The sequence below is a fragment of the Emys orbicularis genome, chromosome 5, assembly GCF_028017835.1.
Source record: "Emys orbicularis isolate rEmyOrb1 chromosome 5, rEmyOrb1.hap1, whole genome shotgun sequence".
Classification (NCBI taxonomy): Eukaryota; Metazoa; Chordata; order Testudines; family Emydidae; genus Emys; species Emys orbicularis.
Window position 1 is genome coordinate 24,124,404 of NC_088687.1, and position 17,139 is coordinate 24,141,542.

The window sequence follows — 17,139 nt, forward strand, 5'->3', positions numbered from 1 at the left end:
AGAGAACGTCTCCCACCAATGCAGTGCAGTGAAGACACTGGGGTAAGTCAACCTAAGCTATGTCAACTCCAGCTATGTTATTCACATAGCTGGAGTAGCTTAACTTAGGTCGACTTACCCCGATAGTGAAGACAAGCCTAGAAAAACAAACATCTAAGTCCTATTAAAATCTGTAATTAGAGACTTGTAACTCAATGGTGATGCTGACCATTTGGTGCGGGAGGGATAGTTCAGTGGTTTGAGCATTGGCCTGCTAAACCCAGGATTGTGAGTTCAATCCTTGAGGGGGCCATTTAGGGATCTGGGGCAAAAATCTGTCTGGGGATTGTTCCTGCTTTGAGAAGGGGGTTGGACTAGATGACCTCCTGAGGTCCCTTCCAACCCTGATATTGTATGACTCTTATGGAGCTGACACATATCACTTGTGTTGTGTATGGTTTCTTAAAATATGAATAGGAAGAGCCTTTCTGGATGAGAAAAATCCATCCCACAAGGAATAGGACAGAGCAGACCAGAAGCATAAGAGGGATAATGTTTAGACTATTTGTAGAACTGTACAGTAATAAACTAGTGACAGTGCTAAGGGGTTATCTACAGTGCATACAAAAGCCTCAATAGCTTTAGAAAATCCTATAGAAACCTTACTTTCAAACTGTATAGAAAAATTACTTTAAAAAAATTGTGTTTGCTATTATCTGCAAAGATCCCTGCTGTCTACAAGCACATCCAAAGTTATCAAGAAAGCTATTTGTGAAAATTCAGAGTCATATAAATAATAAATAGGAAGGACATTTATTCATTAATGCTTAAAAATAAGCAGCTGGCAGCTTCCTGTGCTCCAGGCAGTGGCCCTTGTGACAGTTTCCAACAAAGTGAAAGATCCAGGAGGGATCAGAGTGACATCAATTTTTTCTCCCTTTAGTTTTAATTAGGATCAAGGTTTTTTGAATTTCCATCTTTTGTGCAATGACAAAGGCAGGCAGAAAACAGAGATGGCTCAAAAGGAGTTGCTGTACTAAGGATAAATAATTGAAATTTGCTTTTATTGTATGGAAAGGGTTTTGCAGATTTCAGTGCATTTTTAAGTATCTTTCAGTTGCCAGATAAAAGATTGACGTATCCTCCTAAGGATAAGACAACTTTGGGCCCAATTCTTTAATCTTTGGGTTAATGGGGTTAATGTGTGTTTAAACTGAAGCATGTGCTTAAAAACTCTGCTGAATAGTTGGACTTAAACACATGCTTAAATACTTGAACTGAGGCCTTAGTCAGTGTTCATTCCAATAAAGCTCAAGCACTTGCAAGCTACCACAAAAGGGTCTCAAACAGAGTGAAACTGAAGTTGGCTTTTTAAATCAAATGGATTTTTAGGAATAATTTTTTTGCACTATTGACTTAGCTTTAGTAATGGATGTGTGGAAATCGGAAACTGATCACAGATGGGGAAAAAACTGGATAGGTTCCTGCACATAATGCAGATTCCAGTTAAACCTAGTAAAGAACCTGGGAGAAAATGGGATAGAAAAGGTGGATGAGTGATACAAAGAGATTTGCCAACACTTGAGCACATATAAAAGGGAAGTGTAACATGGAAATGTTTATTTCCTTTACCATTACCTATCCTGCATAGACCGTGGATACATTTTTTAAAAAGTGCCCTTGTGACTTAGGAGCCCAAGTCCCATTTACAAAAATGACTTAGGCTCCTAAGTCACTAAACCATTTTTGAAAATTTTACCCAGCATCTTATTTTTTTCTCATTTTATTTCACTTTCACAGAAGTGACACAGACTAAGCATTTGCTTGTATTGTAGAATTTCAGTCAAAGCTGATGCCTAATATTGTACCTCAAATTTTATATTTTTATTTTTTTCTGTTAGACCTCTGACATGAAGTTAGGAAACCATTCACATGTGGTTCTTCTCTGAAAAGTGCCTTTGTAAAAATGACATCATCTTACTTGCTTTTTAGGTATACTTAGTCACACCCATTTTACTGACTAGAGCCCTGATCCTGCACATACTTAGGCATATGTTTAACTTTAAGTACACTGGTAGTCTTACCGAAGCTCTGAAGTAGCTAGCAGTAGTCCCATAAAATCAGTGGGATTGCTCACATACTCAAAGTGAAACATGTGCCTAAGTGTTTGCAGGCTTGGGGCCTATATTAAATTTTTTTTTTTTTTTACTCCCGTTAGTACTGCAAAGCCAGGCCTGCCGACAGCAACCCCAGGCCCCAGGGCAGAACAGTCAATGGGCCCCCACGCACGCACAAGCCGTGCCCATGCGGACGCGGTCCGCCTGACATTTGGGCGACGCTACGTCTGTGCTGGTTGGTGCCCAGTGAGCTGCCGGCTGCACTGCTGGGTGCGCTCTTCCGGCACATTCAGGGCTTTCACATGCCCGCCTGGTAGGGTTGCCAACTGTCTAATCGCACAAACCCAAAGACCCTTGCCCCACCCCCGTCCCGTCCCTTCCCTGAGACCACGCTCCTGTCCTGACCCTTCTCTGAGGCCCCACCCCCTGCTCACTCCATCCTCCATCGCTCTCTCTCCCTCACCCTCACTCACTTTCACCAGGCTGGGGCAGGGGGTTGGGGTACGGGAGGGGGTGCGGGGTGTAGGCTCTGGGAGGGAGTTTGGGTGCGGGAGGGGGTGCAGGGGCCACCCGGGCCCTTTTAAATTGCCTGGGCCCCTGGGCAATTGTACTCTTTGCCCTCCCTGCCCCATCGGCGGGCCTGTGCAAAGCTGATGCAACTCTTGAAGAGCAAACTGGATTCCTACTCTGGTTTTCACATCTTTATTCTGACATCCAACCGCAGAATCTTTATAGCTAATGCATTAGCTGGACTGCCACTTGATTTTCAGATTCTCAGTTGAATTTGAAAGGCTGGGCTGGTATTTAAAAACTAACCCATCGTTACTTTTACATCCTAAACTGAGCAGATGTGGCTTCACTGGGGAAAAAAACCATGGGACCTCAGGAGGTCTTTTGCAAAAAGTCCATTTCTAGAGGACAAATACACTTTAAGAGTATGTCTACACTGCAGTTAGACACCTGCAGCTGGCCCATGCCAGCTGACTTGGGCTCAAAGGACTTGGGCTAAGAAGCTATTTAACTGTGGTGTAGATGTTCAGGCTTGGGCTGTAGACCAAGCTCTGGGACGCTCGCACCTCAGACGATCCTAGAGCCTGGGCTGCCACCTATACTTGAACATCTACACTGCAATTAAACAATCCTGCAGCCCAAGCCCCATGAGCCCACATCAGCTGGCATGGGCCCACTGCAGGATTTTAATTGCATTATACAGACACCCATAGTCACAGATATGTTGAGAGTGATCTGCTGCATTATTTCCTCCTATTCATTTTTAGTCAAGTTCTCCTGCCAATTCTGTTGGGACTGCTAATTGACTTGGTTAATTACATTGATTACATAAGCCTTTATTATAACAGTAAAGACCCCAGCAGTTAGTGTCTGTAAAATGCATTACCTGGTTCTATAGCGTTGTCTGTGTTTCTCTGACTTCGGCCTGCCAGACTTGTGGTGGCATTCACGGTCCCTTTTTTCACCACAGCTGGTTTCTTTACAGCCTGTTTCATCTGTTTCTGGAGTTTGGTAATATTGCTCAGAGCGTCAGCCATGGATTTGTCCACATACCAGGTCAAATTAGACAGGATAGTCCCTGTTTTTATTTCTAACACAGACTCTATGAGCTCTTTTAGGCCTCTCTGCAGCAGTGGGATATCAGGTTGAGCAAGTTTAATTAACTGGGGTACACTAGCATTCACTTTTCGAATGCTGGCGGAGGCATCCTGACACAGCCCCCAAGCCTCATAAGCAGTCTTGTTTAAACGGGGGATATTAACTGAGAAACGGACAGATTTTGCTTCCAGTGCCTTGACTCTGGAACTCAGTGTCTGAAGCTTGGGAGAGACCATTTGTTCTTGTTCTGTTGAAGAAACTTTGCCTTTTTTTAGTGAAACACAATTATTCACCAAAAGCTTGGTTATATTCGACTCGATACTCTGCAGGCGAACTTCTTGATCTTTTGATACCTCTGTAGAGTGTAACAGCTTTTCTTCTAGGTGACTGATGTCTTGTTGGTGCTCAACCATTTTGGATGATGTTTCATTTAAAATGTGGTAAACTTTTCTGAGGTCAGGGAGGCTTATTTTCTCATGCTCTTCATATGGAAAATCGGAAAGGTCCTGAATTACTTTTAAAGCATATTGGTGCCTTTGCTTGTCATTGACCAGTGTCTGAAGGGACTCATTCAACAGTTGGAACTGGGGAATAAATGCCAATATGCTGTCCATCTTCTCAGCACCACCACAGCAGGCCTCGGTCTTATTTTGCAGGACATTTAGAGTATCTTTCAGAACATAGTTATCCTGAATGGAATCAACAGCATTGTTTAAAACGGTCATGGTCTTATTTAAGCCATCTTCTAGGTCCATGAGGCATTCATTAATACGGCTGTCAAAGACTTCATCTCGAGTTTGAGCCTCACTTTTAAGTCCCTCCTGGCTTTTGACAAGTTCTTTGACGGTGGAACTCAGACTATTAACAACAGTGGTTAGGTTTTCCAATGTCCTGCTGATTGCTTCCACTTCAATTTGCTGTTCATACTCTGCTGTCAGACTAAACGGTGGTCCCTGCTCAATCAAGGGTTGGAGGATCTCCATATCATAACACAAATCATTAATTTGCTCATTCATTTTGTCCATCTTATTGTCCAATGGAAAGACAACAGCAGCTAGGGTTTTGTTTAAGAAATGCACATTCTCTTCTGTGCCCTTTAGCTTTGTTTGGAAATCATTCCTGCACTTTGACAATATGTCTTCACATTCTGTATGAACAGAATCTCTCTGAATCTCTAATGTAACAGTGAGGTTGCTGATCTTCATATCTTGTTCTCTTAAGTCGTCATGCAGCTGCAGCACCATTAGGCCATGTTTCTTCACTTTCTCATGTAGAGTGAGAATATATTCTGTAACATTATCATCCACTGCTGTATCTGTTGGAGGGACAATTTGGTCTGACATCCGTTCAGCTGATAACAGTTGCTCATGGACCTCTTTCATTTCTGTAAGAGTCTTATTCAGAGATTCATAGTAAATGGTGCTTCTTGTCTGCTCATGCTCCAAGTCAACTTCCAAGGATTTCTGCTTTGCCTGTAGTTCTTTGATGGGCTTGTCATAAGCAAGGCTCATCTCCTCTTTCATCTGCACCAGATCATTCTTCAGCTCCAGGACTTCATTCTTTGTTGGCCTGTCTTCTTTCTCCTGGGCATACTTTTGTTGGGTCTCATTCAGCTGTTTGACTATTTCTTTTGTGCTCTCAAGATCCTCTGATAAACTAGACACAGTCTTGAAAATTTGGGCCACTGTCTCTTGTATGTCACTTTGGTAGACTTTAAACTGCTCTCTGATAAGGTCTTTGACTAGTTCATTGATACTTTTAGACTTGAGACCTAAAAAAAAAAAGGCAAAAAACAAATAACTAAATAGTCTTTTGTTTATAGACATCCAACATTCTTTCATTTAATGAGTACACACAGTGTGTTGTAAGGAACTGGAATGTAATCGTTGTCTCATTGTGATCTGCTTACTTATAAATTTAATTTAATATGGTAGTAATTGTTGGTGTTTGAGGACCCGATACTGTTCCCAGTGAAGTCAAATGGAGCTTTACTGATGATTTCAATAGGCTCAGAATCAGAGATTGAATGTATGGGATCAACGTTCATTTGCCTAGTCCCAAGCAGAGCAACAGAGAAGATAAGTGTGTTCTCTTGGCTTACTCTGAGAAAAAGGCTTATCCTTCCCCTCAACCACCATGTTTAGAAGATTAGGGGAGGAAATATCTGTTTTACCTTGGCTGTGCTGGGTCAGGAGGGGGAGAAATAAAGAAAATTAATTGTAGCCTTCCTGTCATACATGGAGAGTGAGTAGGTAAAAGGAGATGGGAGGGAAAAAGGGAATCGAGATAGAGGGGATGGATCCTTCTAATTTTGGTACTACCAACACTTTAGAACTTGTAGGCAGCAGCGGACCCATTGAAAAAGGCTGGGGCTCTGCAGGTCACACCTTTGCCTAGTTGTAGTGGCGCCTCTTGTACTTTCAATATAGTTCACATAAGTACCAATTCTAGAAGAAGCTATGCCCATGGAGTTAAACCATGGTGAAATTTGGCCGAAGGAAGAGCATAAGTCATGCCTGACACATGGCTCTTCCTGGGTCTTTACAAGTAGTCAAATGTTTGCAAATGCCACAGATGCTTTTGGTTCTTGCCTCTATAACTTCTGAAAATTATTTGGGCTGCAATTAGGATTCAAAATAAAAATTGTTTCATTCAACAAGCCTGACTATATAGGAAGCTTCTTGTGTTAAGCATCTTGAATTGTGTGTGTATTTCCAGCTGGAAAAGTAGTGAGCCAAATTGGTAATAGCAGCTTTTTAGGACATAAGAACAGACCTGCTGTATATTGTGTCTGGTGAAATGACCGGTAAACACTTCAGATGCTTAGACAAGGAAGCTGTCACTTGTTCAGCAAGTGGCTTTTTTGAGCCAAGAGATATAATAGGGAGGAGGGGCAGTTGGTGCAAGAGCATGAAGAGATGCTATTTAAGAAATGGCAGGGAGTTCTCCTGGCAATTCACACACTTATTTATTGTGTTCTAGGGTCACAGATGTTTGGGTGATTTTTACACATAGAATAATAGAGCAAAGGAAGAAAATTGGGCTGCCCCCTATTTTTTTACTTTTCACCCCTACAAACAAGCAGAGTTTATATATAGTACATTGGTGCTTAACTGCTGGGCACAACTCTGCTGCAGCAGGAAAGCAGCAAAGTTAGAGAAGATTGTAAGGAGGAAACCAGAGAATGAAAACCCAATGGGTGAAGAACTGAAGATGTGGTTTAAGACTAAAATAATTTACATACATAATGTGGTGTCTTCACCCAGGATTCAGAAAAGTTGCTTCATTTTGGAATATGTTCCGGATTTTTAAAAGAGTAAACAGAGGGCAGGGCAGGATCTTAATAGTTATGGAGAGGGACAAGGTACCCTTATCAGATCTCTTCAGCTAAGCAGCATCAAGTCTTGCTAATATTTGGATGGGAGACCACTTGAAAGAAATCTGGGTGCTGTAGAAAGAGATGTTTGTTGGGGGCTATATTGTACCCTTACCTTCCTGGTCACTCAGTGCTCCAACTTAACTAAAAGCAACCTGCCTGCTGTGGAGCACAACACCCCTGCTTTTCAGATATTCCCCCATTATCAAGCAGAACTGCAAAATGCACAAGCCTAGGTTCTGCCCTCCCACTGCTGGGGGCATGGATCAGCGTTCACATTGCATTCCCCGTCAGTACCCGTCCCAGGCCGGGGAAGCTAATGATCCAACCAGCGGACCAAATTTGGTGATGAATCCTGGTCACATGCCACATGAAGCTTATGGTACATATGCTAAGAAGACGACTGCTTGCAGACCAGGGTAGCCAGCCAGCTGCTACACAGGGAGAAATCTGCATCCTTTCAGTGGCTGCAGTCACCTTTTTTTTGCCCTGGAGAGAGCAGGGCAGGAATTGTGCCTTCGCAGGGTTTTCGGTCTCTGAGTCACAGTCCCTCCCTCTTGGGGCTACTCCTTGGGTGGTGCAAGTTGTATAGCCCCCTTGCTCAGGGCCGTGCCGAAAGCTGCAGGTTAGTTAATTTGTAAAACCAAGATCCCTGCTACTGGTGGTCAGTAAAGATCCCTGGCCATTTTAGCAAGATTACAGGTATTAATCCCAGTTTCCTGGCCAAATTCCAATTTGGGTACTTAATTACAGTCTGCATCTATAAATTCCCTTTGCAGTTTCAACTATTAATGAAGGAATAGCATGTATCATAGTGTACATGCAAAAGAGGGCAGAGTTAAGGTTTCATGTCCAATTGTAACTGGCATTTTTGACTTCTAATTGCTTAACTCTATGGTCAATTTAGTGTTTTAAATATAATATAAAGATACTGTTATAATAATGGAAGGATTCAATTTAAATATGTCAGAAGAGAAAAAAAGCAAATGGGAGAGCAAGAATGTAATTTGGGGGAGAAAATAGATATAAAACCTAGACAGAAAATAGAGGGAAAATGTTCAGAGAGAATAACTTGGGCATGAAGAAGGAAGGGAGGTCTGGTAATGCAGTAAAGAACCTACTGAAAAGGTCTTTCTATTCTTGGAGTATCTGATTCTCATTATAAACAGGGCCGGCTCTGGCTTTTTTGCCGCCCAAGGCAAAAAAGCCTCCCGCCGCCCCCCCGCCCCCAGCGCCGGGGGGAGGGCGGAGAGCCCGGCCGGGGGGAGGGCGGAGAGCCCGGCCGGGCCTCCGCTCTCCCCGGCGGCCAGAGCGCCGGAGGGCGGGCGGAGTGCCCGCCCCGGCTCTGCTCTCCCCGGCGGCCAGAGCGCCGGGGGGAGGGCGGAGAGCCTGGCCGGGGGGAGGGCGGAGAGCCCGGCCGGGGCTCCGCTCTCCCCGGCGGCCAGAGCGCCGGGGGGAGGGCGGAGTGCCCGCCACGGCTCCGCTCTCCCCGGTGGCCAGAGCGCCGGGAGGAGGGAGGAGGGCGGAGAGCCCGGCCGGGGCTCCGCTCTCCCCGGCGGCCAGAGCGCCAGGGGGAGGGCGGCGAGCCCGGCCGGGGCTCCGCTCTCCCCGGCGGCCAGAGCGCCAGGGGGAGGGCGGCGAGCCCGGCCAGGGCTCCGCTCTCCCCGGCGGCCAGAGCACCGGGGAGGAGGGCGGCGAGCTCGGCCGGGGCTCCGCTCTCCCCGGCGGCCAGAGCGCCGGGGGGAGGGCGGTGAGCCCGGTCGGGGCTCTGCTCTCCCCCGGCGGCCAGAGCGCTGGGGTAGGGAGGCGATCCCACTGCGGCTCCGCTCTCCCCGGTGGCCGGAGCCGGAGCACCATGCCGCCCCCCTCCAGGTGCCGCCCCAAGCACAAGCTTGGTGGGCTGGTGCCTGGAGCCGGCCCTGATTATAAAAATGCAAGGAACATGACAGACACCCTGGTGATTGGTGCCATTTGTGTAAGGTAGGACAGAAGTATCCAAGTATGCTCTCATGTGCAAAGAGATGAAGACTTTGGCATATATGGTACTGTTAGTACACAGAATAGATCTCAACAAGCAGCCTCAGGCAAGTCATTTGTGGCTCCGTTTCCCCATATGTAAATTGGGGGAAATGATACTGGCCTCTTTGATATGATAAAGTGCTTTGAGATCCACTGATTGAGAGCTAGGTACTGATATTACAAGTGTTGGGATAAGCAGGCAGAGGAAAAACATGTGGCGAGCACAGGAGAGGAGCAGAAGATCTCAATGGAAAGAAAGATTGGCTGTAACTGAAAGAGGACAAACTGAGTGGCATACAATCCTTATGGGCTCAGTAGTGCTGTACAAGCAAATCACTGCATTGGGGTGGTGCAGATCTACCCCAAGTCAGGGGAGCATTCAGTGCTCCTGGGAAACATGTGCTGCTGCTACACCTTTTCATGGGGTGCAGCATCCTATCCACTGTGCATCTGTCCTGCTCCTCAGGTCAGTGTGGAAGTGGTCTGAGGACATATCCAATCTGGTATGCTGTTTGCCTCGGGGGAATATGGAGGGAGTAGTACTTGTGTACTGCAGAGTGCAGGAACTGCAATTATTCCTAGCCCTCATGAAGACAGCACCAGGGGGAGATGTGACCCTAGTTTCCTGTCTCCCCACAGTGCACCTGAATAAAGATCAGCAACAACCCAGGCCTGAGGTTTATAATTAGAGCTAATAAACGCAGTTGATGGCAGCACTTTCATCAGAGCAACTTGATTAGGAGATTGATTTATGTTGGTAATCTAACACAGAACTAGTAATGGGAGATTTCATCTAGCCAGGTAAAACATGGGACATGATAGGTAAAGGCAATAAAGGCTCAAAAACTGTAGACAGACATAGTATAAAAACTGCTATTCTTATAATGTACATTCATAATTAGGTTTATAATGATTCCAAAATAGAGGTGGAAGGCATGGGCATGGGATTTCAGCAATGCACATCTTGGAAGAATGTGGAAATGATGGATAATGCAGAAAGGAATAAAGAAATGCATAGAAAAGATGCAGAGGGGAAATGTTTGAAGACAAATTAAATGTATGCCCAAGAGTCAATAAATGTAGAAGTGAAAGCAGGCCAATATGAATGATAGAGACAGTATAAATGTGATCAAGGGTAAAGGAGAGCCACACAGTATGTGGAGTATACAACTCTGGAGACAGAAGGATTGGAAATGTGAATTACATTTCATAGACTTAGAAAAGCAAAGGCATGTTGTTTATGCCTACAGTACCAGTTTCCTAAAATTATTCTCAGCCAATAGATAAAAAAACAAAGTAAGTAGTTGGGGGCAAATCCTGGGAAACTGAACAAAATGTTGCAGTTCTGAGGGAAGGAATTTTCGGCCCTGATGAGCTGAGGTATCTGTGCCGCTGGACCATAGCTATTACTACGGGGTATGCAAGGGAGTAGTCAATGTGTGTCATTGCTCCTCCTTGTTTTCTACAGGCGGATCCGCACTGACACATTGGCCATGCCCTTGCCACCTTCCCAAAATAGCTATTTTCTATTTTCTTACCTATTTTAGGGGTCAGGGTTCATGTCATCTTTTAAAAAAAAAAAACCACAGAAGTCAAGAAAGAACTTGACTTAACTACAGATAGATAGCAAGGTTTCATAAAAGGGAGATCATGTCTAATAAATATTGCTTTGAGTTTTCCTCTGTTAATTGGATCCACTTACTCTTTGAGGTCATGAAGAATTATGTTCTATGGGTGAAATCCTGGCTGTACTGAAATCAGTGGGACTTTTGGCACTGACTTTAATGAGGCCAGGGTTCCACCCTTCATGTTTAATCTAATCTTTCCTTCGTTTTTTCCCTCTGGCTAAACTTGTCTCTACTGTGCTTATCACTGGGGCATCTGAGCACCGCATTGGCTATCTTTATCCTGTTACTTTCAGTCTTTCAGTTGTATTAGCAGTCCTAGATTCTTCCATTGTGAAAGCTCCTTTCTCTTAGGAAATCTCTCCTCCCCCTGGCATCCATCAGGATTACTGGGGAGAAAGGTATCCCCTGAATTCACATTCCTGAGGGGGCCTCTCCTTTATTTCCAGAGAAAACTGTCATGTTTTAGGATGCGTGAGTTGGGATAATGTGAGATTCATAGAGTCCTGATGAATTGGACTTTAAAAAAAAAAAGTGTCACATCAGTGCTAAGTTTACTACTGTATAAAACACATTTACCTTTGATCCGTACATGATTTTCCCTTCAGAAGAATGTGCAGAGCCAATTAAGTGTCACTTAGGTGGAAATTTTCATAGCAGTGTAAAGAAATTTTACCTTACAATGCTATTGCTGCCAAAGGGAACTGTGCTAATCATTTATTATTTGTACTACAGTAGTGCCTAGACACCCCTGTGCGGTGGATGCTGTATGAATATAGAGTAAGGGACAGTCCCAACCCTAAATGCTTATAAACTATATACCCCTAACACACCAAGAAATCTGTTATCTACAGCTAGGCACTCAGATACCACAGAATATGCTCCAAGGAGAAAGTCCAGGACATACACTTTAACAAACTTAAAACCCCCTTCACTAAACAAGGACACACCATGAGACAAGTAGATCATGTCCTGAAATGGACCACCCAAATACTCCAAGAGAACCTGGTTCAATACAGAAATAAAACCCCCTCCAACCGCACACCCCTAGTTATCACCTACCACCCTACACTGGAACCTGTATGGGTATCAAACAACACTACTCATACCCAATGTGGACCATATCCTGAAAGAAATCTTTCCTTAACCCCCCTCATCTGACCTTCAAACAACCCCCCAACTTCTCCAAGCTCATTATCAGAAACAAGCTGCCTAGAGACCAGGACACATCAACTCAAAGCAGCACCAGATCCTGCCAGAACAACAGATGCAAAACCTGCAGACATATCTCCACTGCTACAATGATCAATACCCCACACATCACACCTTTCAAGATTCATGGGTCCTACACATGCCTATTACAATGTGTGGTGTACCTCATCCAGTGCACTAAACGTCCCAATAACTATGTGGGTGAAACCAGACAATCGCTACACTCTCAAATGAGCTCACACAGGAAAATAATAAAAGACAAAAACACCACATCACCTGTGGGTGAACACTTTTCACAAAGCAATCACTCTATATCTGACCTATCAGTCCTCATCCTCAAAGGAAACCTGTGCAAACCTTCAAAAGATGAGCCTGGGAGCTTAAATTCATAACTTTGCTAGATACTCAAAATCATGGACTGCACACAGACACTGCGTTTATGCCTTATTACAATAATCTATAACCCATTTAAACTCTGCCCCCAGCTTTTGTTTTTTCCTTCCCCCCCCTCCATGACTGGAAGGTGTTAACGGTTCACTTCAACTTGAATGGTCCCTTGAAGTATGTTAACTTCTTATGTTAAGCAATCTGTTCCTCTTTGTATCTAGCTGTGTCACTCTGGACATGTCTACACTGCAATTAAGCATCTGTAGCTGGCCCATGTCAGCAGACCTGGGCTTACGGGACTCAGGGCTACAGGGCTATTTAATTGCAGTGTAGATATTTGGGCTTGGGCTGGAGCCCTGATTCTGGGATCCTCCCCCTTTGCAGGGTCCCAGAGCCTGGGCAAGCCCAACATCTATACCACAATTAAACAGCCATGTAGTCCAAACCCTGTGAGCCTGAGTCAGCTGGCACAGGCCAGTTGCAGGTTTTTAATTGCAGTGTAGACATGTCCTCTGAGTACATTTCCTAGACCTGAAGAAGAGCTCTGTATACGCCTGATGGCTTGTCTCTCTCCCCAACAGAAGTTGGTCTAGTAAAAGATATTACTTCACCCACCTTGTGTCTCTACAATCTAACAAGACAAGACAGACCAGAGAAGTATTATCCCCATTTTACAGATGGTGATCAGAGGCACAGGTATGTTAAGGTACATTGATTCGGTCAAACACTTAAGCAGGTGCTTGATTTGAAGCCAATGGGACTTAAGCACTAAAGGAGGGATTTAAGCGCAGTCTTAAGCGCTTTGATGAACTGGGGCCAAAGTGACTTGCCAAAGTCATACAAGAAGTATGTGGCAAAGCTGGGAATTAAACCCGGCTTTCTAACATCAGGGCTTGTCTTCACTGCTTTAAAAAAAAAAAAAGTGTTTTTCTACCTCACGGTAACTAAAGCACATGAGCTCCCCAAAATAAAATCCCTTTGTGACACTCCGCACCCCATATTCACCATCGTGATATGATTGACATAATCATGATGCATCTTGTACAAAATATGTCATGTGAGGTGTCAATGGAAAAGTTATGGTTTGCTGAATATGATTATCCTATTTGTATGCATGTATCATTGTTTGTATCAGGAGTTATGAATAGTGCAGCTGTATTTCAAATGTGCTTGCTCCTGGGTAACTCCCACAAGTCAGTTTACATCCAGTCTAGCCAATGCATTGTGAAGGAACTATTCTATATAAAACCGCATCAGCAAAAACAATGGGCCACGGGAAAAGCTTATCCTCACATGAGGAGTTTTCCTGTGTACGCTTCAGCCAATATATGGGTAATGGCTGCTATGACTCATCGAAGCATGAAAGGGAAGATGACCAGATCATGTAATACTAAACTCCATCTTGTGCCTATATTTTTCCACAAACTGTGATGGGGATTTTGCTTGAAATGACGAAGTTCCCTCCACATGGAAAAAACTATAAAAGGGGAAGTGACATCACCACCTGGCCTCACTTCCCTTACAATTCAATACCTGGAAACACCGAAGGAACAAAGACTGAACTGGGGAAGGTGGTCCCAGGCAGGAAAGAAGGTGGCCCTGTCTGTGTATGGAAGATTGGTGGACTGTTTGTACCATCACGGCGAGACACTGCTTAGTTCAAATCATGTCTAGGGTACAGAACTTAGATTGCAATTTTATTAATTTATTAGGTAACCAACTTTGATCTGTACACTATTACTTATAATCACTTAAAATCTATCTTTCTGTAGTTAATAAATGCGTTTTATATTTTTTACTTAAAACTGTGTGTTTTGCTAAAAGTGCTTGGGGAATCTGCTCAGGAACAAAAACTGGTGCATGTCCTCTCCACATTGAGGGAGGGGCAGACTGGGTAATAAACTTATACTGGTCAGGTTTTTGACGCGGGCAAGATGGTACATCTCTGGGTCCTAAGCTGTGGAGCTTGGGGGCGAGGGGAGAGCTGGCTGGTGCCTCTCTATTGTTAGTTCATTAGTGCCTGAGGAGAAGCATTCATGTAACTGCAGCTGCGTGTGTCGCTGCCTATGTAAATATTTGTGTGAGTGCAGAACCGGGAGCGGTCTGCAGTTTGTCACAGCCTCACAGTGTGAGAGGGGGCCAGATTGATATGCCAGAGGGCTCAGCGGTAAACCCCGTTCCAGGTTGCACCCCAGAGAAGCTCATCACCCCCTTATCTTGGCCAAAGTCAGCCTTATAATCCCCATGTGGGGTTGACCTCAGCGAGTTTACCTCATGCTAAAACAGAAGTGCCTTGTCTTTGCTTTGTTTTTACCTCAGGAGAGCTCTCACAGTTAAAAAAAAGTAAAAAAACCACAGCTTTTTTTTTTTTTTTTTTTTTTTTTTTTTAAAGCAGTGAAGACAAGCCCTCATTCCAATACCTTAGCCACAGCTATCCTTCTCCTTGGAGATATGGCTAAACCCTCACTTACCATTTGGAAAATTTTAATCTTTATCACAAAGGCAAATTTTTCAACAGAATGAATGCTGGATTGTAAACCAAACAACAACAAACCTCCTCAAAGGTTTGCCCAAAACTTGCATGAAACATGTATTGCACACATATTATTCAGACTTCTCAGAAACAGAGCTAATCCCACCTCTCCAACAGCAAGCAAAATGGAGAAAGTGCAAAGGAAAGGAAATTTGCAGAATAGTGACTTGGTTTAACTTACCTTGGAGAGTACACAACATATTGTATTGATTATTTGTTATTATTATTAAAGAGACCAAAATAAAGGCCTTTTAAAAATTGTACTCTCAGAAGAAACAAAGAAAGAGTTCCCTCTACAAATATCGAATAATAATAGAGGTCAGCATAAGAACATTTTTCCTGGCACCTTTAACGGGGTGAGTGATTGCCTTAATTTCTTTCTTTCTTTTACCTTTTAGGAAAGACTGGAACTCTCTGCCCTTATCTTCATTGATTTTGCCTTCCAGAGAGGAGAGTGTCTTGCTCACATCACTCATGGTAGCAGAAATGTTGTCAACCTTCTTCTGTAGAAAAGTCAGTTTCATCTCCTGGCTGCTAATCTGCTCATTCATTTTTTGTGTAACTGCTTGGTGGAAGAATAGAGCAAAGAAGAAGCTTTATTAAATCACAGGGGAAAGAGGAAGTAGATTTTTTTTTTTTTAGAAACATTAGCTGAAAGTAGAATGCAAAGTTTCTGAGTTACAATTCGTGAGTGAGTTGTCTTAATTTTTGTCATATATCACATATTAGTGACATTCAGCAGCACAGCAGTAACTAATTACTGAAGCATCCCATATCCATTATCAAGTATTTATAATTCTAGAAGAGCTCTTTAATCTTAATCAGCATAATCCCAGTCTTCTCCCACCTACTACCCGGTGGAGGATTCAGTTACCACTCTCTCATTAATTCTTTGTCCCTTAATAGCATCACCAAGATATTTATTTTCACTTATCATTTACAAATCAATGAACACATGTAGTTTCAATGCTTCAGTCTAAAGAAGATATATCCATTTATGAGTGATAGGATCAAAAGAAGGACCCTCTAAACAGGGCAGCCAGATCCTACAAGAATGAACACCAGAAAAAAAAAATACAGGCTAGAACCATTATAGTTCTGACACTATCATTCGAAAAAGAGTAAATTGCCCAGTCTGGGAAGTTCAGTTATTAAAATATCAATCCAAATTGTCCCTCCTTGTGGTTGTGGTCTATTGAGATTAGTGGATGTCTGGTTCCCAGCTTTTAAATTAGCCAGTAGAGAAGTAAGGAACTGATCCTGCATTATTGGGGCTCCACGCATATGCCTGCATTGAACATCTTGCAGGAGTGAGTTTTAAGATTGGGATTTTCAAGAGCCTGAGAGAGTTAAGCACTCAAAATATGAGGGAGTTGCTGTGCCCAACGCCCTTAGACTCCTTTGAAAATCCCACCTAAATGACTACGTTAAATATATAGATCAGGAGTGGCCAACCTGTGGCTCTGGAGCCACATGCGGCTCCTTGTATAGGCACCGCCTCCGGGGCTGGAGCTACAGGCACCAACTTTCCAATGTGCCGGGGATGCTCACTGCTCAACCCCTGGCTCTGCCACAGGCCCTGCCCCCACTCCACCCCTTCTCGCCCTCGCCCCTGAGCCTGCCATGCCCTCACTCCTCCCTCTCGCCCTCCGAGCCTCCTGCACGCCCTGAAACAGCTGATCAGGAGGTGCAGGGAGGAAGGGGGAGGCGCTGGAAGCAGAGGGGGGAAGTGGGGAGAGCTGATGGGGGGCTGCTGACATATTACTGTGGCTCTTTGGCAATGTACATTGGTAAATTCTGGCTCCTTCTCAGGCTCAGGTTGGCCACCCCGATATAGATAGATAAATATAGATATGTTTTCACTACCCCATATGGACCAAACCATATTTTGGCTTAATAAACCACCTTGCAATGGATCCATACAAATATTTATTAGTGGAGATCCATAGTATTAGTATTGATCTTGTGTCATTTCTCATTATGGCCTCAGTGTCTTTTTCCGTGGCAGCAAATGGCCATAGTCACAAATATTGTGGAAGGGTGGAAGTATAAAGACCACACAAAGGAAGTAGCCTGCAAAGGGGAATTTTCTTTCAACTGTGCGGTAGTGTAATGGGACGACGATTCTTCAAAATTCTAGTTAGCAGACTTGGCATTTACACCATCTATTTTAAAGTGTGGGTCTACGCTGAAAAGTGACTATTTAACACTGGCACGTTCTTATTTAACAGTTCTTCCTGTGGGTAATCTTAGGATATTCTTGTCAAGGGTATGTCTACAGTA

At 43.9% G+C, this 17,139-nt stretch overlaps 1 protein-coding gene across 1 annotated transcript in view; it reads right to left on the reverse strand.

Moving 5' to 3' along the window:
- Positions 1 to 17,139, reverse strand: part of MMRN1 (multimerin 1) — a 55,605-nt gene that overhangs the window by 6,670 nt on the left and 31,796 nt on the right. The window contains exons 5-6 of the mRNA XM_065405236.1: positions 15,248 to 15,421; positions 3,493 to 5,475 (exon numbers count right to left, since the gene is read on the reverse strand). Coding sequence (XP_065261308.1) covers positions 3,493 to 5,475; positions 15,248 to 15,421 — 2,157 coding nt within the window. The remainder of the gene's footprint in view (positions 1 to 3,492; positions 5,476 to 15,247; positions 15,422 to 17,139) is intronic.